The 26699-nt window shown below is 28.4% G+C and overlaps 9 protein-coding genes across 20 annotated transcripts; 5 read left to right on the plus strand and 4 right to left on the minus strand.

Annotated features, from left to right (window-relative positions):
• Positions 1 to 304: 304 nt before the first annotated feature.
• LOC107067605 (tetratricopeptide repeat protein 36) lies at positions 305 to 1713 on the plus strand. Its single transcript, XM_015323261.2, has 3 exons — positions 305 to 971; positions 1036 to 1233; positions 1347 to 1713. The coding sequence occupies exons 1-3, from the start codon at positions 872 to 874 to the stop codon at positions 1595 to 1597; spliced, it is 549 nt and encodes a 182-aa protein (XP_015178747.2). The 5' UTR covers positions 305 to 871; the 3' UTR covers positions 1598 to 1713.
• Positions 1714 to 2328: 615 nt separating this feature from the next.
• On the minus strand, positions 2329 to 5060 carry Trp1 (translocation protein 1). Its single transcript, XM_015323244.2, has 6 exons — positions 4919 to 5060; positions 4705 to 4792; positions 3766 to 4281; positions 3239 to 3586; positions 3055 to 3158; positions 2329 to 2966 (listed from the first exon to the last, which is right to left on the minus strand). The coding sequence occupies exons 2-6, from the start codon at positions 4738 to 4740 to the stop codon at positions 2789 to 2791; spliced, it is 1182 nt and encodes a 393-aa protein (XP_015178730.1). The 5' UTR covers positions 4741 to 4792; positions 4919 to 5060; the 3' UTR covers positions 2329 to 2788.
• On the plus strand, positions 4766 to 11430 carry LOC107067568 (putative phosphorylase b kinase regulatory subunit beta). Of its 6 annotated transcripts, none has more exons than XM_089177004.1 (21): positions 4766 to 4921; positions 5514 to 5559; positions 5653 to 5771; positions 5842 to 5977; positions 6067 to 6274; positions 6363 to 6719; positions 6807 to 7004; positions 7096 to 7234; positions 7310 to 7590; positions 7743 to 7757; positions 8178 to 8408; positions 8468 to 8655; positions 8729 to 8844; positions 8917 to 9059; positions 9122 to 9254; positions 9372 to 9514; positions 9633 to 9835; positions 9926 to 10063; positions 10136 to 10376; positions 10473 to 10580; positions 10703 to 11430. In XM_089177004.1, the coding sequence occupies exons 2-21, from the start codon at positions 5522 to 5524 to the stop codon at positions 10877 to 10879; spliced, it is 3312 nt and encodes a 1103-aa protein (XP_089033130.1). In that variant the 5' UTR covers positions 4766 to 4921; positions 5514 to 5521; the 3' UTR covers positions 10880 to 11430. The 6 variants fall into 6 exon arrangements, with proteins under 6 accessions (XP_089033130.1, XP_089033129.1, XP_015178685.1 ...); XM_089177003.1 differs by lacking the exon at positions 4766 to 4921 and adding an exon at positions 5047 to 5183; XM_015323199.2 differs by lacking the exon at positions 4766 to 4921 and adding an exon at positions 5190 to 5425.
• LOC107067583 (uncharacterized) lies at positions 11306 to 13526 on the minus strand. Its single transcript, XM_015323222.2, is given in 7 exon segments — positions 11306 to 11428; positions 11529 to 11782; positions 11877 to 12088; positions 12091 to 12502; positions 12570 to 12730; positions 12820 to 13159; positions 13310 to 13526. Coding segments are annotated over 7 exon segments (1512 nt in total). The 5' UTR covers positions 13328 to 13526; the 3' UTR covers positions 11306 to 11313.
• Positions 13527 to 13852: 326 nt separating this feature from the next.
• Gint3 (GDI interacting protein 3) lies at positions 13853 to 16956 on the plus strand. Its single transcript, XM_015325168.2, is given in 7 exon segments — positions 13853 to 14429; positions 14564 to 14783; positions 14907 to 15059; positions 15131 to 15327; positions 15330 to 15532; positions 15614 to 15909; positions 16021 to 16956. Coding segments are annotated over 6 exon segments (1317 nt in total). The 5' UTR covers positions 13853 to 14429; positions 14564 to 14706; the 3' UTR covers positions 16412 to 16956.
• LOC107068128 (synaptic vesicle 2-related protein) lies at positions 16939 to 20697 on the minus strand. 3 transcript variants are annotated; one of them, XM_015324245.2, is made up of 8 exons: positions 19966 to 20106; positions 19686 to 19866; positions 19284 to 19468; positions 19008 to 19204; positions 18862 to 18925; positions 18593 to 18718; positions 18311 to 18519; positions 16939 to 18065 (listed from the first exon to the last, which is right to left on the minus strand). In XM_015324245.2, exons 3-8 carry the CDS (start codon positions 19380 to 19382, stop codon positions 17453 to 17455), a joined length of 1308 nt encoding a protein of 435 aa, XP_015179731.1. In that variant the 5' UTR covers positions 19383 to 19468; positions 19686 to 19866; positions 19966 to 20106; the 3' UTR covers positions 16939 to 17452. The 3 variants fall into 3 exon arrangements, with proteins under 3 accessions (XP_015179731.1, XP_015179741.1, XP_015179712.1); XM_015324255.2 differs by having other exon boundaries at positions 19686 to 19772; positions 19966 to 20103; XM_015324226.2 differs by lacking the exon at positions 19686 to 19866 and having other exon boundaries at positions 19966 to 20697.
• A 296-nt stretch (positions 20698 to 20993) lies between these two features.
• Positions 20994 to 22885, plus strand: unc-119 (unc-119 lipid binding chaperone). 3 transcript variants are annotated; one of them, XM_089177008.1, is made up of 5 exons: positions 20994 to 21155; positions 21288 to 21476; positions 21823 to 21936; positions 22016 to 22315; positions 22395 to 22885. In XM_089177008.1, exons 2-5 carry the CDS (start codon positions 21341 to 21343, stop codon positions 22520 to 22522), a joined length of 678 nt encoding a protein of 225 aa, XP_089033134.1. In that variant the 5' UTR covers positions 20994 to 21155; positions 21288 to 21340; the 3' UTR covers positions 22523 to 22885. The 3 variants fall into 3 exon arrangements, with proteins under 3 accessions (XP_089033134.1, XP_089033132.1, XP_089033133.1); XM_089177006.1 differs by having other exon boundaries at positions 20997 to 21205; XM_089177007.1 differs by having other exon boundaries at positions 20999 to 21155; positions 21265 to 21476.
• On the minus strand, positions 22729 to 24731 carry LOC107068142 (sn-1-specific diacylglycerol lipase ABHD11). Of its 3 annotated transcripts, XR_016178109.1 has the most exons (7): positions 24605 to 24731; positions 24268 to 24498; positions 24042 to 24198; positions 23557 to 23922; positions 23128 to 23462; positions 22998 to 23061; positions 22729 to 22912 (listed from the first exon to the last, which is right to left on the minus strand). XR_016178109.1 is itself a non-coding variant. In XM_015324268.2 (5 exons), exons 1-4 carry the CDS (start codon positions 24384 to 24386, stop codon positions 23142 to 23144), a joined length of 963 nt encoding a protein of 320 aa, XP_015179754.1. In that variant the 5' UTR covers positions 24387 to 24583; the 3' UTR covers positions 22729 to 23061; positions 23128 to 23141. The 3 variants fall into 3 exon arrangements, 1 of the variants encoding a protein (XP_015179754.1); XR_016178108.1 differs by lacking the exon at positions 24605 to 24731 and having other exon boundaries at positions 24268 to 24583; XM_015324268.2 differs by lacking the exon at positions 24605 to 24731 and having other exon boundaries at positions 22729 to 23061; positions 24268 to 24583.
• Positions 24732 to 25047: 316 nt separating this feature from the next.
• On the plus strand, positions 25048 to 26361 carry LOC107068743 (transmembrane emp24 domain-containing protein 2). Its single transcript, XM_015325456.2, has 3 exons — positions 25048 to 25272; positions 25682 to 26019; positions 26119 to 26361. The coding sequence occupies exons 1-3, from the start codon at positions 25146 to 25148 to the stop codon at positions 26266 to 26268; spliced, it is 615 nt and encodes a 204-aa protein (XP_015180942.1). The 5' UTR covers positions 25048 to 25145; the 3' UTR covers positions 26269 to 26361.
• Positions 26362 to 26699: the final 338 nt, after the last annotated feature.

The raw sequence follows: 26699 nt of genomic DNA on the forward strand, positions 1-26699 counted from the left end.
TAATTTTTATATTTAATTTCTTCTGTTGTAATGAATAAATAATTATATTAGCATTTTTTTTTGTTTACCTGTAAATTATAGTGATATGTAACACGTAAAACTTCTTCTTTTAAATGCTAGTTAAATATTTCCTAAAAAAAGAAAAAGAATAAAATTAATTCAAAGTAAGAAATGAATTGATACGTAATACTACGTTAGAAATAATAATTTTACAGTCTAACGGAAGTTCAAACTAAAAACAAAAGGACAAATATATATTCCATAACTAAAATAAGTAAAAAAAAGAAATAAATTCCGAGAGCTTTGTAGTTGATAAATGCAATATGCCAGCTTCCGTGATACGAAAATTTTCTTGGGGCATTTATATCTTCACGTTTCGTGGGAAACGTGAGAACGTTAAATGAACAAAATAGCTAGTTAACAGTACAACCGATGAATTTGCATACTCGAGGAAAAAGATCTTTATCCTGTGTCGCGTGCTTCGAACATCATCTTGTTTTTTTCTTCTTCTTCTTCTTCTCTTCTTCTTCTTCTTCTTCATCTTCTTGTTCGTTTTCTTCTTCCTCTCCTTCTTCTTAAGATTCTAATTATGTACTTCCTCTGAAAATTTTCCATATCAAACCGGTACATTTATTACATCGACTAGCGAGAAACAAATTCCGAAAGATTAGAGCTCCTAAAACTAATACTTCCTTAATATTATATTCATTTATATGTCACACCTTTATGCTAAATAACCGGTATAATCTAAATAACGACGTATATCAGTATAGTATTCTAAAGAAAACAAGTTAATTCATTCGTGATAAACAGAAACGAGTTCTCGACCAATGCTAATTAAAAATACAATATCTTTGAGAATTCAGTAGAAATGGAGCGACTGAGTGAACGCGATCGTGCAATTTTAAACGTCATTTTTGATCCATTTCAAGCACATGGAACTATTGATATTTCAGAAAATGAAAATCTTGGTACGTAGTTTATTTTTTTCTTAAATCAAGGATTTTGAATTTTTTATATATATTTTTGGTGTAGACACATTAAACCAAGGTGAGGTGGATACTTTGACAGAAGAAGTTTTGAATATCGTGAAAGAAGCTATTTCGTGCGCAGAGTTAAATAATTTTGACAAATCTTTTCGTTTATTTGACGAAGCTTTGAAGAAAACACCTTCCTCTCCAGCTATTTTAAACGATAGAGCTCAAGCATTTCGATTGGCTGGTCGTGATAATGGTAACGTTAATTAATGTATTATGACAAAACGATATCGTGCATATTTAATATTAATATTATACGAATAATATTAAACGTATGATATATATTCAGAATTTATCTTTTTTATGTAGAAGCATTGGAGGATTTGCACATGGCAGTAAAACTTAGCCAAGGAAAAGGAAAAGCAGGCATTCAGGCGCTTTGCCAACGTGGAATACTATATCGTTACATGAACGAGGATCAAAAAGCTAAAGTAGATTTTACACTGGCAGCCAAAGCTGGCTCGAGCTTTGCCAAATCACAGCTTGTTTCTTTAAATCCTTATGCAGCTATGTGCAACGCTATGTTGCAAGAAATAACTTTGAAATCCATGCATCATTGAAAATTATCATCGCCCTGAATTCTAGTAACGTTTCAAGTTACATTTTTAGAAATGACGTATAATATAAAAAATTAAGAAATATATACATTAAAATAATAAATTAAATTTAAGTGAAATCTAAATTTTCGTTTTTGAAAATAATCGATCGTATTATCCGATATATAATTATTTTATTTTTATCCTTCATTTGAATAAAGAGATTCGCAAATCATGTATATACCTACCATGATCCAGTTAAATATAACCACGTTTTTTAATAATAATAATAATAATAATAATAATAATAATAATAATAATAATAATTTTCATTGTATGAAATCTTCAATGAAAATATAAATTTAATCGTATTAAACATGCATTATACGCACCTTTAAAAATTCAATGTCAGTCCTACTAGAAAGAAAGAGAAAGAGAGAGAGAGAGAGAGAGAGAGAGAGAGAGAGAGAGAGAGAGAGAGAGATAGTGAAAAAGGAAGTCGCGAATATTTTCAACAAATGCTTACGAAAATATCAGAATCCCACGTGCAAAAATTTCATTCTCCCAACTATTGTGTATTTACGAAATAGAAAGGTACAACAGTAAAGAAGAAAATTTATTGCATTCTTTCTTTTTTTTAATCCGATATTTTCAATAATCAATTAAGTACTTTTTAAAATAACGTAGTAAAATATTCTCAACGCATCTTCGCTTTTTGTAACTTACAAAAAATAGTATTGAAATAAAAATTTAAATTATCGCGATAAAATATTATTATTATTATTATTATATATCTTTTTATATTCCGATATTACATATTTCATTTTAATCATCAACAATAAATTCTCTTCGTACAAAATGCAGACAAATTTTTTATTATTCGTCCAACTGCAATATCCTAAATGCATAAAATGCAGAGTTTCTGGTACAATTATATCCGTTTGATATATGTTTTCTTATAGATATATAAATAAATATCTATTAAGAAATAGATTGTACGTCAGAAGATATTTTCACTATTTTTTCCATGGTACTTTGACATTAATACCTATTTCCCCTTTTACCAAATGAATTATAATAATCTGCTAATTTTGACAATTATGCAGTAAAATAATTTATATATGTAAAAGCATATTTCAATTTTAACGATTAATTATCAAATTAATTTTACTTGTTCAAATGAACATGGAGATAATTAATGTCACAATATATGTTTTATACCATCACAAAATCACGACCTGTATTTGATTTCTCACTTTCCGAACCTTCTTCGCTACCTTCAGAACCTTCTACAGATTCACTAGCAGAAACTTTCTTAGTATCTTCATTAGAAATTTCTTCAATTCTGCTTGTTTCATCCTTTGGTGATTCTTCCATATTAGATCTATCTTCGCTGTTAACAAAAATATAAATCAAAGTATTTCTAATAGTTACAAGTATAATATGGAATACTATTATTATTTTTATTGTTATTCACTTACTTTGATGTACTAGGTGTTTCTTCTGTATCAGAATCTTTATCTTTCTTCTTTTTCTTTTTACAACTTCTTTTATCACTTTCATTTGAAGCGCCATAATATTCATACTAAAAAATAATAAAGTATTATATAATTATTTAGCATATTGAACAAAAAATACAATATCTTTAAGTAGATAAAAATTTACCTGGTACAATGGCCAGAATGATGCAAAAAAGCCAACATCCGCTATTAAATTGGGTAACAACCAAAAATGACACCTTCCCAGAGTGGGCACCCAAAGAAGACAGAATACAATCATTCTAATAATAGTTAATGCAAGGATGAATACAAGCAATCCAGCTGCTCCTACGCTTGAATAATATACTCCTTGACGAATGGTTACGGGCCATAATGGGAATAAACAAAGTCCAATTGCTCCTAATACAACCAAGGTACCAAAAAACCAATAATACACGGGTATCGGTTCATAAATCCAAACGTAAGCATCATTACAATCTACGAAGTATTGTTCCATATGCATTTCAAGTCGTACCTGTAACAATAAAACACAAATTTATAAAAAAGATTATATTATATTTAACCTCTTATACTACGATTTGATACACAGAGGTGCATGCCAAAGTCGATGCTATATTTTATGCTTGGCCCGTAAGATTGGCACACTGTTATAGCACAACCAGTTAAATATTATATTTAAAAATAATAACTCACTTTTGGTTTTTTCTTGGTCTCTTTACGTTCATCAGATTTATCTTCGCCATTCTTGTTCGTAACATCTTTATTATCCTTAGAATCTTCTTTTTCCTTTTCCTTTTCTTTTTCTTTCTCTTTATCTTTTTCCTTATCCTTTTCCTTCTCTTTATCCTTGTCTTTTTCATTAGATTTTTTCTCTTCCTTCGGTTCCTTAACTTTTTTCTTAATACCTCGGATTTTACAAAGTTCCTCTTCAGAAATGACTACTTTCTTAGCCCTGTGGAAAAACTTATGCCTCAACATCGTGTCGAGAAACTTGGTAACCTGTTCACGAGTCTCAAATCTGGTCTTGCTCCAGGGTGAGCTTTCCAGCAGTGCATCAACTGCACGCGTACCCGTAAAGTATTCCACATTATGATTTCTATCAAATTTAGTCTTTTTGGAAGGTACATTATTACGAATCCATTTGGCTACAGCATATTCTTCTTTAGATGGCTTATCCTGAGTTATTTCGCTATCTAAACTTGAAATTTCCTATTTTACAAAATGAAACATATTTTTAATAGAAATTGGTATGCTTAATAATTGTTTAAACATTTGACATGAAAAATTAAATATTTGTCAAAATAAATTATTGTAATCTTTTTTTTTTTAAATAAATTTAAATTATATATACACGTCGAAATACACGTATTTCAAATAAAATAGTTAAAAAAAAATCATATGTCAAATTGACACGAAATAAATTGAAAAATATATTTATCTACGTCATCCGTTTTACTCTGTTGAAAATTAAGAGGAAGACATCAATGGTGACACGTGTACGAAAGAGAACGTTTCGAAGAGAGGAGAGATGAAATAATATATAAACGATAACGCTGATAATTCTAATCAAATAATGATCTATTACGACATTATAAACATATCATATTAAGAAAATCTCTAGGTGATGCTTACATCTTTGCGTTTTCGGCCTTTCCTGCGTTCCACCATGTTGTAAATCCAACTTTGCACTTGCGCATTTAAATTCCTTCCGTCAGAGACGCTTTAAGAAAAAGAAAGAAAGAAAATTAAAGGAAGTTCCTTTTATATTCTTCAATTCAATATTTCTTTTTTTTTTTTTTTTAATATCTTAACATGCGATCGAACTATTAATTAAATCGTTATTGACCTTGTAAGACAATAATTGATTATAGTTATAATTATCTCAATTTCCGAACACGAGAAAATGCTAATTAATTTTGTACAACGAATGAAATAAAACTACGATTAGAATGATTAGGGTGAATTTAGTAACTATAACAGATGTTTATCAATTTTGATTAGGTTGACATTTTTAAATTCATTGAACAATGCTTCCCATGCCAAATTCTATACTTGTTCAATGTTACGTCAGATGATTTTCAATTCTCCTATTTATAACCTACAGATCTGTGGTTAGTTTTATACATTGAAACGTAGAAGAGTATATTCTCACCTTCAGATCAGTTATTTTGATAACCTTTTTGTTTTTAATAAATGTTACATTATAGAAAAATATTAATTAATTACCAATTGTACAATAATTTGATTTCCTTAAAAAGGATACAATTTAAATAAGAACTATCCTGATTTAGTGAAAATAAAGAATCCAAGTAAATATAACCACTAAGTGTAATATCTTTCTTACATAAAATATGTAATGTTATTTTTAATTAAAATAATATAAATTATATTTTTGTAATATTAAAGATTATTTACACTGTGTGCGTGTTTGTGTTTGTTAGAATAAAAAATGACTTCTCTTATAACAACACCGCCAAATGCAAAACGGTTTGTTTTTAGATTTTCTGTTTCTTTTAAATGTTGGTATTATATTTGTTTGAAAAAAGAGTTTTGTGAATTACATTGTCTTTCAATTTTTAGATTTTCCATGGTGAGAAGTGCTCGTCAAGGTAGCGTCATAGATTTGGATATCGACATGTTTCTTAAAATTACTAATTATGAGGATACCGTCAAACAGCTTGATATTTATTATGGAATTGGTAAGATAATATTAATATATTTAATATAGTTTCTTTTTTCAACAATTTAACAATTTTTCATATTGTATAGTCAAACGTCAGTTACTTCGATATCAAAGTTGTATAACTGGCTTATTTCCACAAATTACAACTGATAAAGTTGTTGGAAGTATACGTGAAAGTATTTATTGTGCTGCTGCAATATGGAGTTTATATCAAGCCTATCGGTAAACAATAATGAAACATATATTTATAGTTTATTTATTTAATTAACTGCATAATAATTCATTCTATTTTGTCTTATTTAATTACACAGACGTATAGATGATGACCGTGGAAAGTCTTATGAACTTGGTCAGTCAGCAATAAAATGTATGAGAGGTATTTTAGAATGTTGGATGAAACAATCACCAAGAGTAGAATTATTTAAACGCAATCAATCAAATCGTTTTGCTCTCCATTGCAAATTTCATTTAAATACTGGAGATGAAATTTTTCAAGATATGGAATATCATCATTTACAAGTAAATGTTTAATATTAATTTTATAAGATAATATTTATAAAATTCACATTCATTCTTTTTAATATATTGTTTGTTTCTTTTTTATTAGATTGACGTCGTATCTCTATACTTATTATTTTTAGTGCAAATGATTTCATCAGGATTACAAATAATATATACCCAAGATGAAGTAGCTTTTATACAAAATCTTGTATATTATGTAGAAAGAGCATATAGAACTCCAGATTTTGGAATGTGGGAACGTGGAAGTCGTTACAATGATGGAACTCCTGAAATACATGCTAGTTCAATTGGTATAGCAAAAAGTGCTTTAGAAGCTATTAATGGTTGTAATTTGTTTGGAGAAAAGGGTGCTTCCTGGTCTGTAATATATGTCGACATTGATGCACATAATCGTAATCGTAGTATCTTTGAAACAATGTTACCACGAGAATCAAGTTCAAAGGTAGATCTAGTACTGCAGCAATACAAAATATTTTCACATTATTTCTATTTTTCAATATTACATTTATATTTTTTCTTTATTTTTTAGAGCGTAGATGCAGCTTTGTTGCCAACAATATCTTTCCCTGCTTTTGCTACTCACGAAGAAGTATTATATAATCAAACTAAATCAAATATAATTGGTAGACTCAAAGGTAATTATGGATTTAAAAGATTTGGCCGAGATGGGTATAAAACAGTGCTAGAAGATACACAACGTCGTTATTACAAATCTGGTGAAATAAAGGCAAGTAAAATATACATGATATATCCAATATTACATACATTTTAATACAAACTTATAATATATGAAATAGTAAAGCATATTTGTTCAATAGGAATTTGACAATGTTGAATGCGAATGGCCACTATTTTATATTTTTATGATAATCGATGGTGTTTTTAAAACATTACCTGAACAAGTAGAAGAATATCAAAATTTATTAAAAGCTAGAATATACAAAGATCTTCATGGAGGTATTTTAAAAAATATCTGAATAAGTTTGAATAAGTGAAATGAATCAACTGATAAGAAATTTTATTTACAAATAGATCCTGTAATACCTATGTACTATTATGTGCCCAAAGAAAATTTGGAAAATGAAAGAAATGATCCTGGTAGCGTTTATCGAATACCTAGCGATGAAGGAAGAGGATATAAAAATTCAACAAATTCAGATGAATCACCGATGTATTTATGGAATCAAGCAATGTTTGTAATTTCTCAGTTGTTAACTGCTGGCTTATTACATATCAATGAATTAGATCCTATTCGTCGTTATTTACCTTCGTATAATAGACCAAGAAGAGCTGGAAGATACTCTGCTTTCCAGGTGAGATAAATAACACGTGTTTGAAGAATAGCAAAAGTAATTCATAAAAAAATACTTCATGTTTTTTTCTATCAAAAGAGAATATATATACATATGTATATATTTATTTATAAAAAAGAAATGTTAATATTATTTTCTTGTATTTTATACAGGCAAAGCCCACTATTGTAAGTAAATTATGTTGTATGCTTGCTATTACATCATGGTAGAAGTAATTCTTTATTTTGCATTGTGTTCTCGTATTATTTTCTATTTGCCATAATTAATTATCTCTTACTCTCTCTCTCTCTCTTACTTAATTATATCTTCTTTTTTTAATTCTATAAAATATGCATGTGTTTGCATAAAAAAAAAAGTAACAGAAATTCGTATCATAAAACTATAATTTACCACTCTGCTATTTTCTTCTCACTTTTAAAAAACTATTGTAAATTAAGTTTTATATGTAGATCGTTTGAAAAACAAAACTTTATACTTTCAATTATACTCTTTGCTGCTATTTATATATATATATCTCTTTTATATAATATATTTATACAAATATATTGCACGTTATATTTGCCAATACGAATGACTATTTCCTTTAGGGCACTCATGCTGATCTTGTAGTACAAATTGTTTTAATTGCCGAATCTATGAGGCTACAAGCTATGATGGCAACTTATGGTATTCAAACACAAACTCCGCACGAAGTTGAACCAGTACAAATATTATCTTCGACTCAATTGATTAAAGTCTATCAAAAACTTGGAGTTAATAAGAAATTAAATCTTCAAGGACGTCCAGCTAGACCCATTGGTTCTTTGGGTACAAGCAAGGTATATATGATATGCATTAAAGTTTAATATTTTTCTATAAATGATGCATATATATACAGGTGTATAGGGTGTGCGGTATGACGGTACTTTGTTATCCACTTATATTTGAAGTATCTGAATTTTATCTATACAGAGATATGGCTTTGTTAATTGATGATATTAAAACAGAACTTCAATTCGTTGGTAAATATTGGCGACTTTCTGGTCGTCCAACTGTATGCCTTCTAATAAGAGAAGAACATATGAGGTATTTATCAATGCTTACAATTTTTATATAATAATAAAAAATAATTAATATATATATATCTTTTTTCATTTAGAGATCCACAATTTAAAGAAATGTTAGACTTATTTGCAATGTTAAAGAAAGGATACTGCGACAGAACCAAAGTACGCATTGGACGATTGCAAAATTTAATTTCATCTTCTTGCATTGGTAATTTTTAAAATCTATTTTATATATTACATACAATTAACACGATAGAAATATTTTTTTTTTTATTTATAGAACATTTGGATTTCGTTAATTCTATGGAAACTGATCTCGAACTAACTCAATTCAAACAACTGCAACATGATTATATTGGTTATCAAAGTCTCACCGATGTTCCAAGAGCTTTAGCTTATTCTGAAGATATAAAAGATTATTCTGTATGTATATACAATCAAGATACTGATTTGATCATTATTTATAGAATTTATTTAATTTTCAGTATTTTATGCACGAGCCTTTGCATAATATATTAAACGAAATTCGTAATTGTGATGGATTGTATGTAAAGTGTCAACTTTATGGTGTTTTATTAAAACGAGAAGGTATCAACTATGAATTTAATGGAACAACAGGTATATATTTATATTTATACTGGTTTTGAATTCCAAATTCAACTTTTTGCAAATCAAATTCATTCTTCTGTAAGAGTAAATTTGATTTTATAGATTTAATTTAATTAAATTTTATAGTTGGTGATCATTTAAGAGCACTGTATCAGCAAGCAGGTTGTCTTAGATATTGGATGGCTGTTCGTTACTGTAGCAGTTTATTACACCATACTGTTGATAGTATAAGTCCTTTTATTACTGGTGTACTTGTTAAAGGCAAACAGGTAATATCTGTGTGTCAGGATTGCACAGGGTTGCGAGGACGTAATTCCATGTGTTCTGAAATTATTCATTTATTATTATTAATTATTCACAAGTTAATATATTTTTATTATTTATCAGATAACTGTTGGAGTTATTGGTCAGGAAGAAACTGTATTTGATAAACCTATGACCCCTGCAGAAATTCAATCTGTCATGTATTCTACTATTCAACCTCATAATGTAATACAAGCTGTACTTCAACAAGAAGTATTATTGTATTGTGGTAGACTTATTGGAACAAATCCAGAAATGTTTAGAGGAATATTAAAAATTCGTATTGGGTATTATGTTATTCAATTTCTATAGATATTTCTATAAATTATTATGTTTATAATGTAATATAAATATATAAAATTGATATATGTTATTAGATGGGTATTAGAAGCAATGAAGCTCTACTTAGAAATGTTTGTGAAAAATCCTGAGCCAATTGAAAACTACAGTCCCTATAAAGTTAGACAAGTTTTGATCAAAGTATTGACTGTTAAGGATTGGGCCGATTCAGAAAAGTATATTAATTGGATTTTATTATAAAATCTATCTGTAAAATTTTTTAATTGTAATATATTCTTGTTTTATAGACTTACTGTACTTGGACGAAGAAGAATAGAAGGAAGTTTATGTAGAGTTCCTACACATTTTTACAATCAAGTATGGCAAGTTTTAATGCGTTGTCCTGAAGGTATATGCGTCAATGGACGTGAATTACCACAGCAACCAACACTTTCTAATATGACACAATCGGAGTTAACTTTTGCTTTGCTCGTTGAATCTTTACTTCATCACATACACTTACCAGAATATCGTCAAATTATAGTTGAGGTAATATTTGAACCATTATAAGATCCAATTCTTTCTTTCCAATATTCTTTGTTAAGAAAGATAAAATATTAATATTAATTAAAATTTTGTTTACAGTTACTTAACATAGTATCAACAATTTTGTTAAGAAATCCCGAGCTTAGTTTCCAAAAGCAATTAAATCTAAATAAACTTGTCGAGGATAGTTTTGCCATGTATTGCAAGGTATGTATAAGTTATTAGTTTTATTAAAAAATTTTATACACATTATTACTCATCATAAAATAAATTTAAAATTATCATATAAGAATATGTAATATATTGGATTGTTATATACTTATATTTAGGATCAAAATTTGGAGGTATCGGATGATCTTACACCATTCTTTTCTATACACTATTCGTTGACTACCGGTTACCTAGCTAGGGCAGTTGTAAACAATGTTCTTGCAATTGGTTGTGTAACTACCATTACGGATGCCAAAGATAATTTCGAATCTCACGAAATGTGCAAAATAGCGTAAATATATATATAACTCTTAATCAACGCTCTAATCAAATATACTTTAATAAATTTACAAGAACAACATTTTTATGATATTAAATTTGAGTTGAGAAATGTAAATAAATATATATTTGTATATTGTATAAAAAATTGTTTAATCGTGTGTATGTATAATCAATCCTAGTAAACATTTATTAAATGATGTCTTATTTTCTATATAAAAAAAAAGTAAAAAAAAATCTTAAAATTATTGTATTATATATATGCGTATTCTTATAATTCTAACTGTACAAGTGTAGTCAATATTTTTTTCAAATTTTAGTCAATAGTTTTCTTCAATATTCCCGAGAAGAGATTCCAATCACAGACCAAAATTGATTTTGAATCTTAATAGAAATTGGTGTCACAAATTCCCTTTACGGGTAATAACGAATATTATACTTACTAACTAATTCATCGTTTAGCAAAATTGGTATCCATTGATTGACCAGAGCGTTGTATGTTGTTTATATTAGATTTAATTCTCGATGCAACCGTACCAATTTCAGCTGCTGCGACCAATTGCTTCCTGTGGTAAAAAAAAAAAAAAATATATATATATATAATATTAGTGATACGTTAAAACGTATAATTTTTAAAAGAAGAAATAAAATAGATAAATATTTTACCTAATAAAATCTTTGTTATATATTTTTTCGTTAGATAACTCTTTCTTTTCTTGTTCGTGATACTGTTTTACATTACGTTCTCGTTCTTTATTTCGCCATTCTGCATTTTCCATCATTTCCAGCCTACGCTTTTCCTTTTCCTCTTCCGAAAGTTTTTTCTTTGGAACCCATTTCTGTTCAGTTCTCCTATCTTCATTAAACCTTTTTTGAGGTAAATTAAAGGAAGAATGATAGGATTTTCTTTTATTATTTTCCTGCAATAAATAAATATTGTAAGTGTGTATAGATGATTTTTGTTTGTTAGAGATAATTGGACAAAATATTAAACTAGTATTAGAAATAACATACGTCATAGGATTTTTCTTTGTATCTCCTATTGTTTTCGTTGTCTCTGTAATTATTACCATCTCTATGCACTACATTTCTTCTATACGGATGGTTTCTTTCCCTTTTTGATGTTCTATCTGATTTCATAATATGAATATTGTTACTTTTACTAAGTAATTTTTGAGTATCTTCTTCGTCACTTTTGCTTGATTTTTTGTGTTTTTCTTTTTTTCATTATCTTTTTTCTTATTTTTCTTTCTGTGTGTTGTACCACTATCATTACTACTACTTCTCTTTTTGTGTGTGTGATTTCGTTTCCTTTTTTTACGTTTAACTAATTCATTGGTACTACTACTGCTACTACTACTATCATCGTCGCTACTGTTACTTTCTGCGTCACTGTCAGTGTCACTGTCAGAATCACTACTAACTTTTTTAGACTTCTTCTTCTTTTTCTTCTTCTTGTGTTTAATTTTTTTCATAGATTTTATCAAATCTTTCTCACTAATCTTATCTTTCAACTTTTTGTACTTTTCTGCTAACAAATTATCTAATTCAGTTTCGTCGTCGCTGTTATCCGTGCTGTTAGATGATTTTTTCTTTTTGCTCTTTTTCTTCGTCTCCTTTTTCTTTGCCTGTTGCTCCAACTGTAAAAAATGATATTATAGTAATCATAAAAACAACAATTCAATATTTACGAATATTTTTCCTTACCAATTCTTTAAGTTTCTTTAACTTGACCGGATTCTTCAACAACTGACTTCGTGTTTCAGTTTCCTTCTTTTTTATCGCATACAATGGATCTTCTTGCATTTTTCTTGCTAGATCAACTTGCTCGTTTCCAGAGAAAAATCGTAAAGAAGGTGGAATACATTCTAAAATAATAAATTAAAATTGATTAATAAAATAAAAAATAAACTAGCAGGAAATCTTGATTGATGCCAATAAACTTAATGATACTAACCATATTCAACATGATTCTTTGGTGCTCGGTTTAAATCTGCATCTTTCTGGGCTTGCGCTACTTGCTCAAATGATTTGTCAATCGGACGGCCAAGTAAATAATCTTCTCTATTCACCATATCGTTCGGACCCTTATACATCCAATCTAATTTCTTATCGTCTTTCTTTTCTATAACGCCTTGCTCCATAGCATATTTTGTCATGTCTTCTCGGTCTCTTTCCATAGCTATTTCTCTTTTCAATTCTGCTATTCTTTTCTTCTCTTGATTTTTCTCTTGTTCTGCTTTCCATACTTTTTCCATATTCTTCATGGTAGATGGATGCCATGATTTCTTCAAATTCTAGGTTAATTTGCATGAATTAGTGATTATGAATTTTATATAATACATTATACGTAATTAGAACAATTAATAAAATCTAATATTGATTATTTATATTTAAACATACAACGGTTGATCTAATTTTTAAGAAAATAAATAAATTATACATACCAGATCCCCGCCACCCATTTTTCTAATTTATTTGTACAGCAAACAGTTTTTATATGCACATTTAAATTATCAAACTCCTGATTAAAATTTATTATAAATTACTATATAAAAAAAATAAAACAAACATTTGATTAACCAGAATTAATTATTAGAAACTATTATAATTTATAAATTATTGTGGTAATACAAAGTGTTATGCTCATAGGTTATGAAATGAGTACTAGTGACATCATTTCTCGTAACGGTATTTCGGCGTACTAAAAACTAGTAATCATTTGATAAGAATGGTTTTGATATTACCGACCAAAGATGCACTTAGGTACCAGTGCATAAGCTTGATTAAAAAAAAAATTCGCAAGGTCGTATCCTTGACAATATACAATGAAAATGCGTCATATTATGTAATTTTAATAAATATATTCAAATTTATGTTTGCAAATATACGAATTAATAACTTTATAAATTAAAAAAAAATTATACCCTTAACTTGTTAAAATATTATTACATTGTTTGAATATTAAAATAAGTTAAAAATCAATTGTGAGAAATAAGACCATAAACTATAGAGATCAGTTATAAGGGAAGAAATATTGTAAATGAGACTTGTATGCTTGTTAATATAATATAACGATGATGACTTTTGTTTCATAGTTTGAGCAGTTTGCCACAGTTACTACCATTTTCTTGAAGTTTTAATGTGCATTCTAGGTTTATATATCTATTGATGACAATTCGAGGATCTTTAAATATGTCAGATAGAATAGTGCGAGATTAAACACGAAAAAGTTTGTTCGTGTAATGAGCAGTACATGTGAAAATTCGTGTCCGTGGAAGGACTACTTAGAAGATACAATTAATAAATTAACTTCTTATTTAACGAATTTTCTTCCATCGAGTTTTGGCCTAACCTTCGATTCGACCAACACTGTTATCTTTGGCAATGAACCTTTTTTAAGGTTTTCCGAATTTTTCCAAGAATTGATATCATTGTTATCTTTTGATGAATTTCAATTGCAATTGCTTAAAATCTTTCTGTTTATACTTACAAGTACAATTGCTTTAATTTGTATTGCCTGGCACATATATGGTTTGAGAATATCTGAACAATTTATGAATCCAAGTGAGTATGATTTCATCATTTCATGTAAATTTTTTTCTTCCTTTATTGAGTTGAAAGAGCAATTTTTTTCACCCTTGTTCAATTAAGGATAAGCAATAGGAAGTATATATTATTTAAAAATATCCTTTTTTTAGGTGGCCTACCCGGATATTACGGAAAATCTTCAGAATAATTATTAACTATTACTACTTCTAAGTTTTATTATTGAAATTATTAAACGATTAATATATATTTTTAATTACATCACAATTCGCATTTATATTTCTAAAGATTCAAGATGGCAGATAAAATAAAGGCATTTTTTCAAAAGAAAAAGACCAATACTAAGTTTATTAACGCTGGAAAAGGATATAAGTATGTTTAAAACAATATAGAAATTATTCTTCTTCAAACCAGTCTATATATATATATATATATATATATATATTATTTTTTTTTTTTTTTTTTTTTTTTAATATATTTATAAATATGTTATAGATTGAACGAAACTAGTAGACCTGAAACATCGGAGAGAATTCAATCAGAGATACCAATAAAAAGAGCAGAACCTACGGATGAAGCAAAAGTTGCTGGACAAGCTGCATTAGCACGATTACAAGCGAAACAAACTGATTCGCGCAGATTTAACACGTATGTTATTTAATGTTTTCAATTTAACATAAGTTCAAATACATTAATCCGTTTAATTTTATTCATAATAGGTCCTATGCGGCGATACAGGCACGTGTTAAAAAAGAACTGGAAATGGAAAGAAAAGCACGACAGGAACAAGAAAAAATAGCTTCCGCTAAATCAGCTGAAAAAGCTAAGGAAAAGGATAAAGAAATTTTAGCTGTTACCGATGTATACTTTCGATGTCCTTATATCTCTGATGAAGTTTTAACCCGAGACGAATGGAAAAAAAGATCCGAGAATTTCTATACGAACAATTAAAAGAAGAAGAAGCTGGTTTAACTTCCTGCCTAATCATTCATAATTGCAATGCAGGAAAAACTAAAATTCAGCAATGTATAGAGACTTTAGAAAAGTATATAGAAAATATTTTAAAAAATCCGGGAGTAGAAAAGTATCAAAAGATCCGAATGTGTAATAAAATATTTCAGGTAACTGAAATGATTGTTGTAATATGAATTATTTCTATATAAATAATGTATAACACAATGTATCCTTTTCTTTTTCCAAAGGAAAAAGTGATGCCATTGGAAGGAGCGTTAGAATTCTTGCAAGCTGCTGGTTTTGAAAAAAAGAAATTATTACATAATGAGGTAGAGGAAGACTTTTTAATATGGAATCCTGATGCTTCTACTATCGATGATTTAACTATACTAGTAGAAGCACTGAGATCTGCTGAAGTTATTCCACTTGAAGTAGATAGAAATTTGCAAGTTCTGTTACCTACTCAAGCGAACGAAATGTATGAACTATCTGATAATTTCTTTACTATAACTTTAGAAGAGTTGAGAAGAGAGCAAAAACTTCGGTAAGAAAAAACAAAATTTCATTTCATTAAGTAATACAAAAAATGCAATAGTAAAAATAATGATGATATACAAATATTTGAAATATCATTATTTCTTTTGTTTTTTATCAGAACCGAAGCTGTCGAAAGAAATCAAATGTTAAGGACTAAAGCTATGCGAGAAAAAGATGAAGAACGAGAATTAAAAAGATATAGATTTACATTAATTCGAATAAGATTTCCGGATAACATATTATTACAGGGAACATTTTCGGTGCACGAAAAATGTAGGGAATTAGTGGATTTCGTTAAAGAAAATTTGATCAATGCCGATATTCCATTTTTCTTGATTTTACCACAAGGTCAAAAACTCCAAGAAGAAGATTACGATAAAACGTTATTAGAGTTAAGATTAATACCGACGTGTTTATTAAAATTTTCACACGAAAACTATAAAAGAGATTTGGATGTATCTGCAGGATATTTAAAAGAAACCGTGCTTTGCTTAATACGAAACACATAAAATCGTGGTAAATGTTAGGTGTATCGCTGACGTTTTTGTACAAAATAATTTTTTACAAGAGGTCTTTTGGTATACGTTTTACATTAAATCATGTTCCTTTTTCTTTTTTTGGATAATCCCAAAATAAAATATATTTTTACGGGTATTTCTCATACATCAGCTTTGACGTATGAACGATTTCCACAAGAAATGGGTATATATATTTTGAATCATTGAAAATCTGAGCATTGTTAAGTTTCAGAATTCTAATTATTAAATATCTATGATCTACCTAGATCAAGTTCAAATCATACATAATACTAGAATATATTTTTACAATTATCACCCTTATTTTGTGCCTGAGACTTAACGAAGTATTTAAAATCTTACGCGTTATTATTATATATATACTGATTGAGAATATATATATATACGCATTTTTATTTTCATTTTTTGTTTTTATTTAACAACCTAATCAATAAATAATATAGATATATATATATTTAAATTATATCTTATATTGTACTAATTATGTATACATAATATAAATATAATCCAATAGCATATGTTTTTGTCGGAATTTTATATGACATTTTTCTCAATAGTATCCTACAAAAATATGAATGTGTTAATATATATATATATATATATTAACTAAATACTTTTTCTTTTATAAATATTTACAAAGAGAATACAGTTTCCATCTAATATATCCTATAATTGTTATATGCTTTAAGTAGCCATCATTGAACAATAAAATATATATATATATATAAATAAATATATTTTGGCACCTATACATTGTATATTATAACTTATTTCAGTCTTGGTGCATCGTTCCTTCGTTTGACTTAATTATTGTATCTTTCAAACTTGCATTATGATGAAATAAACATGATAGTTATATAAATATAGAAAAACATGTATTAAACTATTTGGATAAATTAACAAATATGTTCGTATCAAATAAATATTAGTTGCTGTCATGCAAATACATATATATATATATATGATCATAAAATGAATGAAATTTGTATAATTGAGAACATTCAAAAGCTTAAATCATTTAGCATTTTTAGAAGATTCTTTTAAATTTGGATTTTTAGATTCTACGGGTAAGACAAGCGTAGCAATGGCTGCGCATAAAGCAGCAATGGCATATGTCGCCATGGCTCCTGTGATAGACCACTGTAGAAAAACTTGTGCTATATAAGGTGTTATCATAGCACCAATTCGTGCCATAGCGCTACACGCACTCACACCTACACTACGTAAATGCGTTGGATAAACTTCTGGTGTATAAACGTATGCTGCTTGAAATACTCCGGCAATTAATCCTCTTGCTAAAAATATTCCTATAGTCAATACTGCTCTACTCAACGTACAAGCTCTTCCTAAGAAACAGACAACTAACGAGAACATAACTAATTGGCATGACATTGTTTTTCTTCGTCCTATTTTTTCTATTGCAAAGACGGTAGAAAAAATTCCTGGAAATTCTGCCAATGTGGTCCACAAAAGATCTATGTAGTCACTTCGCCTTAGACGACATTCTAATTGACAAGTATTCTCTAATTTCTTTCCATTTGTCCACGAGCCGCATTGTTCTGATGACGTATGGAATAGTTCAGTAGTCATTAATACCACACCGTAGTAACAAAATGCTGTAGCCATCCTATAATTGATTACATTTATAAGCAATATTCTAATGTTTACTATTATATTACGATTAAATAATAAAATTATAATTAAACAATAATATACTAGTTTGTTAATTTTATAATAATATTTATGTTTGTAGCAGAACTGTGCAAGTGTTAAATGCTTTTTATTTATTTATATTTCATGTAATATTTTCAAGAAGTGCTGTATAAGTTCAAATAAACCATCACCACAATAAATGATAATTTATGTATTTACCATACTAGCCAAAGTAAGGTAGAAGTCTTGCACATTTCCTTGCTTAACACATCCGTAAACCTACCGCGATTAGTTTGATAAAATCGATCCATAATCAATCTTCCTAATGGTAATGGTTTCTTATTTTCTCGTGCTATTCTTTCCAACGTAGACAAAGCTTTATCCATTTTACCAGTTGTCATATCAAATATTGCGGATTCTGGAATCCACTATTGAAACATAATTTAATAATTATATGTTACAAAAATACATAAAATAACTTGTGAGTTATTTTTAGCTTACTGGTGTAATAGATGCAAATATAAGAAGTGGGATTGCTGATAAGGTAAGAAGCCATCTCCATCCAAAGTTTGGCATTACTATTAACGCTATTGCAACTTCAAGACACGCACCAAGTGCCCAGAAACACTAATAATAATATATATACATTTAAAGAAGAGAATAATTACAATATAAATACTAAAGTGCCATTAATCCCTTGCACTATAAGCTGTGTGTCATATTCACTACTATATTTCATACATTGTTGTAGTGAAAGGAATAATACTTACATCTAATAAAATAACGCATTTAGCTCTCTGTTTAGCTGGTAAAAATTCAGCGTACAACGTAACCCTGTTAAAAAGAAGATATACTGAGCAATAACTAGATACAATACAAACCTTCTGTGCATTATATGGACTTACCAAATACTTACGATTGTGGTACACAACCAATAGCAAAACCGACTAATCCTCTCAGCAATAATATCCAAAGAAAATTAGGCGCAAAAGAACTTAAAAATGCATAATAAAATAATAATACTGCGCATAATGTTAAAGCCTGCTTTCTGCCATATCTATCGCTTAAATTACTCCAAAATGTAGAACTTAACATCATCCCAAGAAAGACAACCTGAAATAATACATTATTTTTATTTATATTTGTAACACATTCACAAATATTACGGTATTCAAATAATTCACATTATTACCGTTGTCGTTAAAGCTTGCTGATACCGAGAAATACCCCAATCACAATGTAAAGATGGACTGAGAATACTCAGTATAGTTATTTCCATACTATCTACCATCCAACATAATCCGGTAAATAATGAAAGTTTTACTTGAAACTTTCCAAAACCCAATTCATTAATAGCTTGGACTACTGTGAAAGTATCTATTAATAAAAAGATTAAAGTAAATTTTGTATTACGCAGAATGTATAAAAAGTCTTTATAACTTCAGATTGTATACATCTTATTTTTATTATCAATAGTCATCATAGTAAAAATTAAATAATATTTACATGGCAGAGTTGAAACAACGAGAATTGTTTCATAATTGTTTAAAACATACAGATTAAAGTGTAATTAGGTTTTAATTATATTAATCACCTCTCTACTATTAACATCAATGTTATTATTCCCCAAAATTGGATTAGTTAACTTGAGCAGCCATTAGTCAAAGCGATCTTCATAAACCTAATAATATTCTATCATGCATTATTAAATATTTAATTGATACATGCAGTTATATCTTCTTTGAAGTTAAAAATGATGAATAAGCATGATTACCCTATAGAACAAAATATAACATATTTTGAAGTTTTGCCTTAAAATATAATATATGGTAAACATTTTTTAGTAACAATAGTAAAATAATATAAACTCATACCATCAGGTATAACAACTATGGAGGATAGTTCAATAGAACGATCAACGTTATCTTCAAAGGTGCCATTATTGTATTTTCCAGGATTTAGAGTTTCATTAACATTTAATTCAGAGCCACGTGATTCTTTTAATTCACGATACGGTTCGTTTGATTTTGGATTGTTTTGAGTTGTTGTCATTATTAACAATTTTTCATGAATTTATATTACCCGCTCAAAATTATTTCAATTTTTAATAATAACAATAATAATTGTTGCTGCAAAAAACCGATTCTCAAATCTAATACAATAATAAAAGACGACGATATACTGATGGTATTTAAGACAGATTTTATTATAGATAATGCTCATTTGTATGTAGAGCGTAACATTTCTTCGTGAGCTTTAAGGTTATAACATACAACATAAATACCGTACGTCAAACTACGTCAAATGCATATGCATATACGGTAACAAATGTAAATTAGGGTGGGGATCCTTTGACAATTGATTTCATAATTCCCTTTCTATACTTTTGAGAATATTTTTCATGTTTCTGTATGTATACAAACATTATTACATTTTTATAGTAATTCAAAACAAGCATTCTTTTGTACTTTTATTTTGTAATTGAATATTCTGAGATTCTTGTCGATATATTTGAATATTTAATGTTATCGATCGATTATCGAAATTTCCAAGGCCATCTAGCGAACAAGCTATCAAATTAATTTTCCTCTTTTAATCTCCTTGAATGGGAACATTTGTTTTACATACAAATAAATAATATTAACGTTGAATTTGAGAATAAATACTAAATGTTTATTAAATTTAATGTTTGATTAAATTAATTATTAGACAAGTGATAGAAAAAAATTGGATGATTCTAAAGCAGTATCACTGCACAGATTTGATTTTCTTTTAAAGAATAATTTTCATTGGACGTCGGAAGCCATAGGAACGCCACGTGGTGGCACAAAGATATCGAACCTTCATTTATTATTTAAAGAGTTACGTTTCTGAAGGATATTGTTTAGTAATGGACGTTTGTTAAAAAAATTCGGTGTAACACTAAAGTAGACATTTTTAAATGTACGTTTTTTATTATTATTATCATTATTATGATTATTATTAAAATGTATTAGACATGTGGAATATTATTAAATACGAGAAGAAAGAGATAGAAAAATTATTTACACGCGACAACATTTCGGTGAGAATTGGTGCTTCAAAATCAAGCTATTGAATTAATTTTTTAAACGAGTAATTTTCAATTAATTTGAATTTCTAAGATTCGCTTACAATAGTTTGTTATCTTTGAGTTAAAGAATTGTCTTCTTTTGAGGAGCAAATAAAAAAAATTCAATTCCAAGTACATGGTGTACCGGTGTCCAAATAATGAGTGTTGACAGCGAGAACAAGTCTAATGAAGCAATCACACCATTCACTCCATCCGCTGATCAAGAGAATACTGGCAATGGTGATATTCCAATAACACCAGATATGGTGCTCCGACTGCCTACCATCACAGATAGTATGACAGTTTTATTTCGTGTTATTAATGTTATTATTAACTTAATGATAATAATGGCATATAGTTTGGAAACAAAAAAAAACACTATGGAACCAAAGTTACATTGTTTGCCATCACCTAAGATAATAGACGCACATTATTTTCTTTTCTCATGGATCTATATATGTACAGTTTTCACTATGCATAGTTAACATACTATGTGTTTCTACATTTTCTGTATCATGCCCATCCCAGAATCCCATTTCAATTTTGTCTTCACGCTTCTTTGGTACTGCAAAGTATACAAGATGATACAAATGATACGTCTTGGCTCAAGACGTAAATGCGGTACCTATGTTCTTTTCAGAGTATTTATGCTCTCCGGAAGCTAATATTTATGACATAGACTTTACCAGATTCCAAATTAGAGATTTGGAAACAGGAGCTGTCTTGTTTGAGATAACTAAACCACCGGCTGCTGGTTTGTACTTGTTTTTTTTACATATTATTTTAATATTTTTTTGTAACACCAAATGTATGTTAATTTATTGTTCCATTAGAATGTGATTCTCATCAAGATGCAGAGGCAGATTCCGAAGAATCTACTTGCGAGGATGCTAATACTGGAAGATTTGTGCGTTACCAATTCACGCCGCAATTTCTTAAATTAAAGACAGTCGGTGCCACGGTTGAATTTTTAGTAGGGCCCAAACCAGTCAACAACTTCAGGATGATCGAACGTCACTTTTTTCGGGACAGATTGTTAAAAACATTTGATTTTCAATTTGGATTTTGCATTCCAAATAGCAAAAATACGTGCGAACATATTTATGAATTTCCGACTCTACCAGCTGATCTTGGTGCGTATCACTTTTGAATATTTATTTTTTATACTGATTTTTTCATATATAATTTGTTATAATAATTCATATATTAAAGTTTCCGAAATGATTGCAAATCCATTTGAAACTCGCTCGGATTCGTTTTATTTTGTGGACAATCAACTGGTCATGCACAATAAAGCAGATTATGCGTATAATGGAGGACACCAAAACGATGTGATTTAAAATGTTATTTGTTGGATAGAATAATTACTTGAAAGTTATATAGATTGAAAATACCATAATATTTGCACGTTATGAAAATGAATTGCGTTGATAATTCGATTATATACCAATCTAACTTTTCAAGGTAGAGTTACATATACGGCACTATTTTTTGATTTAATCTTTTGCCATATTATTGCTGTCAATCATACGCAAAATATAAGAAATCTTTTTTGAACATACTTTTATTAATAATATTTATGTCATCGATTAAACAGTTCAAACTAGCAGCACAACATATTTGAACAATTTAATGTGAGCCATTTTGTTTTTCTACTTCTCTTATAATTTTTGCTTGAAACGAAATAAACGGCCTCAAACCACTTTGTGCATCTTACAATATTTTTTTCTCTAAATAAGAGAAAATAATGCCTATATTAATATTATATACATATAAAAAAAATATGAGATATATATCATGTAGAGAAATTTTTACCTGACATAAAATTAGCAATTTGTTTATACTGTGTTACACATTTGCTACTTTCCACCCGTAATCTCTGTAAAAATTTTCACATAAATATATGTACATATTTACAAAAGAATAATTACAATGTTACTCTTACATATTTTACAAACATCACGACGAGTGACTTTGATTAATAAAATTGGTGGCAATGTTGATAAACTCTGTTGGATTATCTGCATGTACCCAATGATTAGCACCATTAATATAAATAAATTGGGCACTTGGAAATAATTTTTTTATAGCTGGATGATCTTCAACTTTTATATAATCGCTATTAGAACCACCTATGAACAATGTTGGACCCATATAAACCTTCCCCTCTACATTAGGGAATACAGCAATTTCACTAGAGAAGTTTTGCTCCAATACCGGTAAATTCACGCGCCATTTATATTTCCCAGGTTCTGCCTCTACAAGGTTCATCGTTAAAAACTAGAACAAAATTTTGTAAATAATATTTATTTACTTTTTATAAATCATTACGATAGAAAAAATATATTCTATAAAAACAATTTGATTTAAATACCTGTCGTAACGTCAATGGTTTAACGCTCTCCATGAGCTGTTCCTCTGCCATTTTACGTGCTTTAGTCAAGGATGGACTTCCTTCTAATGTAACAGAACGCATGGCCTTAAAAATGCTTATCATTTGTATTAGACTAGGACTAGCTCTTGCAGGAGACATATCGACTACTAGTAGCTTTTCGACTAATTCTGGATAGTTTAACGCCAAGTACATCATAGTCGATCCCCCCATACTGTGTCCAATTAGAATAGCTTTTTCAAATTCTAAATCATTTAATAACTGTACAATATCTTGCGCCATATGTTTGTAAGACATTTCTGACGAGTGAGGTGAATCTCCATGATTTCTTGCGTCAACTGCAATCACCTAAAAGTAATCATACTTCTTACATTTTTTAAAGGGAATCAAAAAAATATTAAAGATAACAAATGACACAAAATGGTTATTATTGAAAACAAGGAGATTACATAAAATGTTTTTACTACCTTACGTTGAGTTTTTTGATGAATCACTTTGGATAAAGAGTTCCAATTATTCTTAGATCCAAATAAACCATGCATTATTACGATAGGATGAATAGTAACATTATTATTTTCTTTCATTGATTCATAGGAAGCATAAGCAAGTTTAACTGGTTCGACACTTAAAGAAAATACACATAGAGAAGTTAGTAAATCTTATAATTAATATCTTATATTTTTTAGTACGTACATAGTAGAATTATTTAAGGTTTTATAAGTTGATAAAAATCGTAGAACGGAGGAAACCAACGTGACATTTAATCTTCCAAGATGAATTAATTTACTACTTTGAGTTGTCATTTGAATCATTGTCAAATACAGATATTATGAATGAAATGTAACGTTAAAGTCTAATCAACAGTGTGTCAATAAATTTATTTTAAATAATAACATATTAAAACTTCATAGTACCCATTATTGTCTGAAAAAATTTATATGTTTTCATAATTTTAATCTGCAATACTAAAAAAAATTTAAGGCATACTCCACATTATCTGTGTACAGCAATGATAAGTAATTATGCAAACCTTAAGAGAGTTTTTATGAAAATACGTGAGCATTAAGTGATTTACACATAGTTTTTAAATATTGAATAATTATCTTATAATAACGCAATCAGATTTGGTGTTATATTTAAATCTCTGGGAAATAAATTAATATGTTTTTTCTACACTTTTACATAAATATAAATGATTATATTATTTTAGATTTAATTTTAAGAAAAATAAATTTGTATTACGTAGTAAATAAGTAAATCTATATAGAGCCAATCAGATCTGAGATTAAATTTAAAACTCTTGGAAATGAATGATAGTTATAAAATAAATAAATTAAAATTTTTAAAAATCTTTTATGTAAAAAAATATATGTTTATATTAAACTTTTTTTCATACACATACAAGAAACAAAAATTTTATATTACGCAGTTGGGAAGTAAATCTATATAGATTTATAGATTAATGGTAAAGTGCATACGTGGCGCTAGAGTAGCGAACATGTCTCTCTGAAGTGGCAGAAAAAAGAAAGAACATATGTCTTTTACGTGGTCTTACTATAGAATTTGATAAAATGAGTTGGATTATTTCGTGTTTACTCTTAATTATATCAAGTGTCTGTGTTAGGGCATATTTAATAACGGTGGATGCTCACGCAGAAGAATGTTTTTTCAATAAAGTCGAAGCTGACACCAAAATGGGTTGGTTTATCATGAACATTTGTAACATTCCTTCTAGTATTATGTCAATTTATATATAAACAAATAATTCAATTATAATTATTATTATATTTACTTATTAACATATCATAAGTAAGCTATAATTCAATTTTTGGATACATATACATTAACATTTGGTTCAATAAAGGTTATAAATTGCAACTCATTCATATAGTTATCTTTGTCAATGTCTAATGTTTTAAATAGTATTTTAAAAATAATCTTTACTACAGTAAGCTATAATTTTGTATATATATATTAACATTTTGTTCATTGAATGTTGTAAAACTTTGCAATTTATTTATACAAGTATTTCTGTCGACGTGTAATATTTACATTAGTATTTTAAAAATGATCTTAACTCAATTAATTTATATTTTTTTTCTTTTAGGTCTAACATTTGAAATAGCAGAAGGTGGATTTTTAGATATAGATGTAAAGATAATCGGTCCCGACGGTAAAATTATTTATCAGGGAGAACGAACAAGGAGCGACAAATTCACATTTGGGGCGCATACTGCAGGAATTTATACATATTGTTTTAGTAATGAAAAGAGTACAATGACTCCGAAGGTTGTGATGTTTAATATGGAGGTAATTGAAAATCCTAAGCCAGAAGAAGTTGCTGGCGGTGGAGCTGCAGAGGGTGATCATGGAAAGTTAGATGATATGATTAAAGAATTAAGTACCAGTCTGTGGGGTGTTAAAAACGAACAAGAATACATGAAGGTAATTTGTTATGCATTTAAACAAATAATTGCATGTTAAAAGACGATTAAAATGATGTATACAAAAATTTCTGATAAATATTAAATTCATTATTTTTAGGTGCGTGACAAAACTCACAGAGCAATCAATGAAAGCACAAATTTCCGTGTCGTTGTATGGTCTTTCTTTGAAGCCACGGTATTATTGCTCATGACCTTAGGACAAATTTACTATTTGAAAAGATTCTTCGAAGTTCGAAGAGTCGTTTAATTTAGGTCATTCCGCAATAAAATCATCTGTTCATTGTACATTTTTCTATGTAACTAAGTTATATAAGATTATAAAATATCATCCTTTGGAAAATTGTTTGTATTTTGTATCGTATTTTATTATACAATAGATACCCTACACGTAAGATACTTTTGTTTTGTTATAAAGTAATATTCGTCTATTTTATTATATTTTCGTTTTTGGAAAAAATCTTGTTTTTATTTGTTTAAATATGTTTTATATTATTGTAATATGTTTTAGAAAGAAAAAATAATGCATATGTAGAATGACCGGGGGAATAGCTATGGTAGGCAAAAATAATTTTTGTTCTTAAATTCAACGTCGAACATTTTTCTCGGTGCAATAGCCTTAGGATATTCCTGGGTAACTACTACTCATTTCACTCGCGAAGCAGGCGTGAGAATAAATGA

Source organism: Polistes dominula, unplaced genomic scaffold (genome assembly GCF_049000335.1).
Source record: "Polistes dominula isolate Pdom_NZ unplaced genomic scaffold, Pdom_raw_medaka contig_12, whole genome shotgun sequence".
Classification (NCBI taxonomy): Eukaryota; Metazoa; Arthropoda; class Insecta; order Hymenoptera; family Vespidae; genus Polistes; species Polistes dominula.

Coding starts and splice junctions, on each gene's coding strand:
- unc-119 (XM_089177008.1), top strand. CDS start 21,341: ATGAGTGTTGACAGCGAGAACAAGTCTAATGAAGCAATCACACCATTC. Junction 21,477..21,822: donor ACTGCCTACCATCACAGATA/GTATGACAGTTT, acceptor TGTTCTTTTCAG/AGTATTTATGCTCTCCGGAA. Junction 22,316..22,394: donor GACTCTACCAGCTGATCTTG/GTGCGTATCACT, acceptor CATATATTAAAG/TTTCCGAAATGATTGCAAAT.
- Trp1 (XM_015323244.2), bottom strand. CDS start 4,740: ATGGTGGAACGCAGGAAAGGCCGAAAACGCAAAGAT. Junction 4,282..4,704: donor AAGGCCGAAAACGCAAAGAT/GTAAGCATCACC, acceptor TTTGTAAAATAG/GAAATTTCAAGTTTAGATAG. Junction 3,159..3,238: donor CATTCTGGCCATTGTACCAG/GTAAATTTTTAT, acceptor ATTATTTTTTAG/TATGAATATTATGGCGCTTC.
- LOC107068142 (XM_015324268.2), bottom strand. CDS start 24,386: ATGATTCAAATGACAACTCAAAGTAGTAAATTAATTCATCTTGGAAGA. Junction 24,199..24,267: donor ACCTTAAATAATTCTACTAT/GTACGTACTAAA, acceptor ATTTTCTTTAAG/TGTCGAACCAGTTAAACTTG. Junction 23,463..23,556: donor AACCATTGACGTTACGACAG/GTATTTAAATCA, acceptor ATTTTGTTCTAG/TTTTTAACGATGAACCTTGT.
- LOC107068128 (XM_015324226.2), bottom strand. CDS start 20,143: ATGACAACAACTCAAAACAATCCAAAATCAAACGAACCGTATCGTGAA. Junction 18,520..18,592: donor TATTTGCATCTATTACACCA/GTAAGCTAAAAA, acceptor ATGTTTCAATAG/TGGATTCCAGAATCCGCAAT. Junction 18,066..18,310: donor ACCTTACTTTGGCTAGTATG/GTAAATACATAA, acceptor AATCAATTATAG/GATGGCTACAGCATTTTGTT.
- LOC107068743 (XM_015325456.2), top strand. CDS start 25,146: ATGAGTTGGATTATTTCGTGTTTACTCTTAATTATATCAAGTGTCTGT. Junction 25,273..25,681: donor CGAAGCTGACACCAAAATGG/GTTGGTTTATCA, acceptor TTTTTCTTTTAG/GTCTAACATTTGAAATAGCA. Junction 26,020..26,118: donor ACGAACAAGAATACATGAAG/GTAATTTGTTAT, acceptor CATTATTTTTAG/GTGCGTGACAAAACTCACAG.
- LOC107067568 (XM_089177004.1), top strand. CDS start 5,522: ATGACTTCTCTTATAACAACACCGCCAAATGCAAAACG. Junction 5,978..6,066: donor AGTTTATATCAAGCCTATCG/GTAAACAATAAT, acceptor TTAATTACACAG/ACGTATAGATGATGACCGTG. Junction 9,515..9,632: donor TACTTGTTAAAGGCAAACAG/GTAATATCTGTG, acceptor ATTATTTATCAG/ATAACTGTTGGAGTTATTGG.
- LOC107067605 (XM_015323261.2), top strand. CDS start 872: ATGGAGCGACTGAGTGAACGCGATCGTGCAATTTTAAACGTCATTTTT. Junction 972..1,035: donor TTCAGAAAATGAAAATCTTG/GTACGTAGTTTA, acceptor TTTTTGGTGTAG/ACACATTAAACCAAGGTGAG. Junction 1,234..1,346: donor ATTGGCTGGTCGTGATAATG/GTAACGTTAATT, acceptor TTTTTTATGTAG/AAGCATTGGAGGATTTGCAC.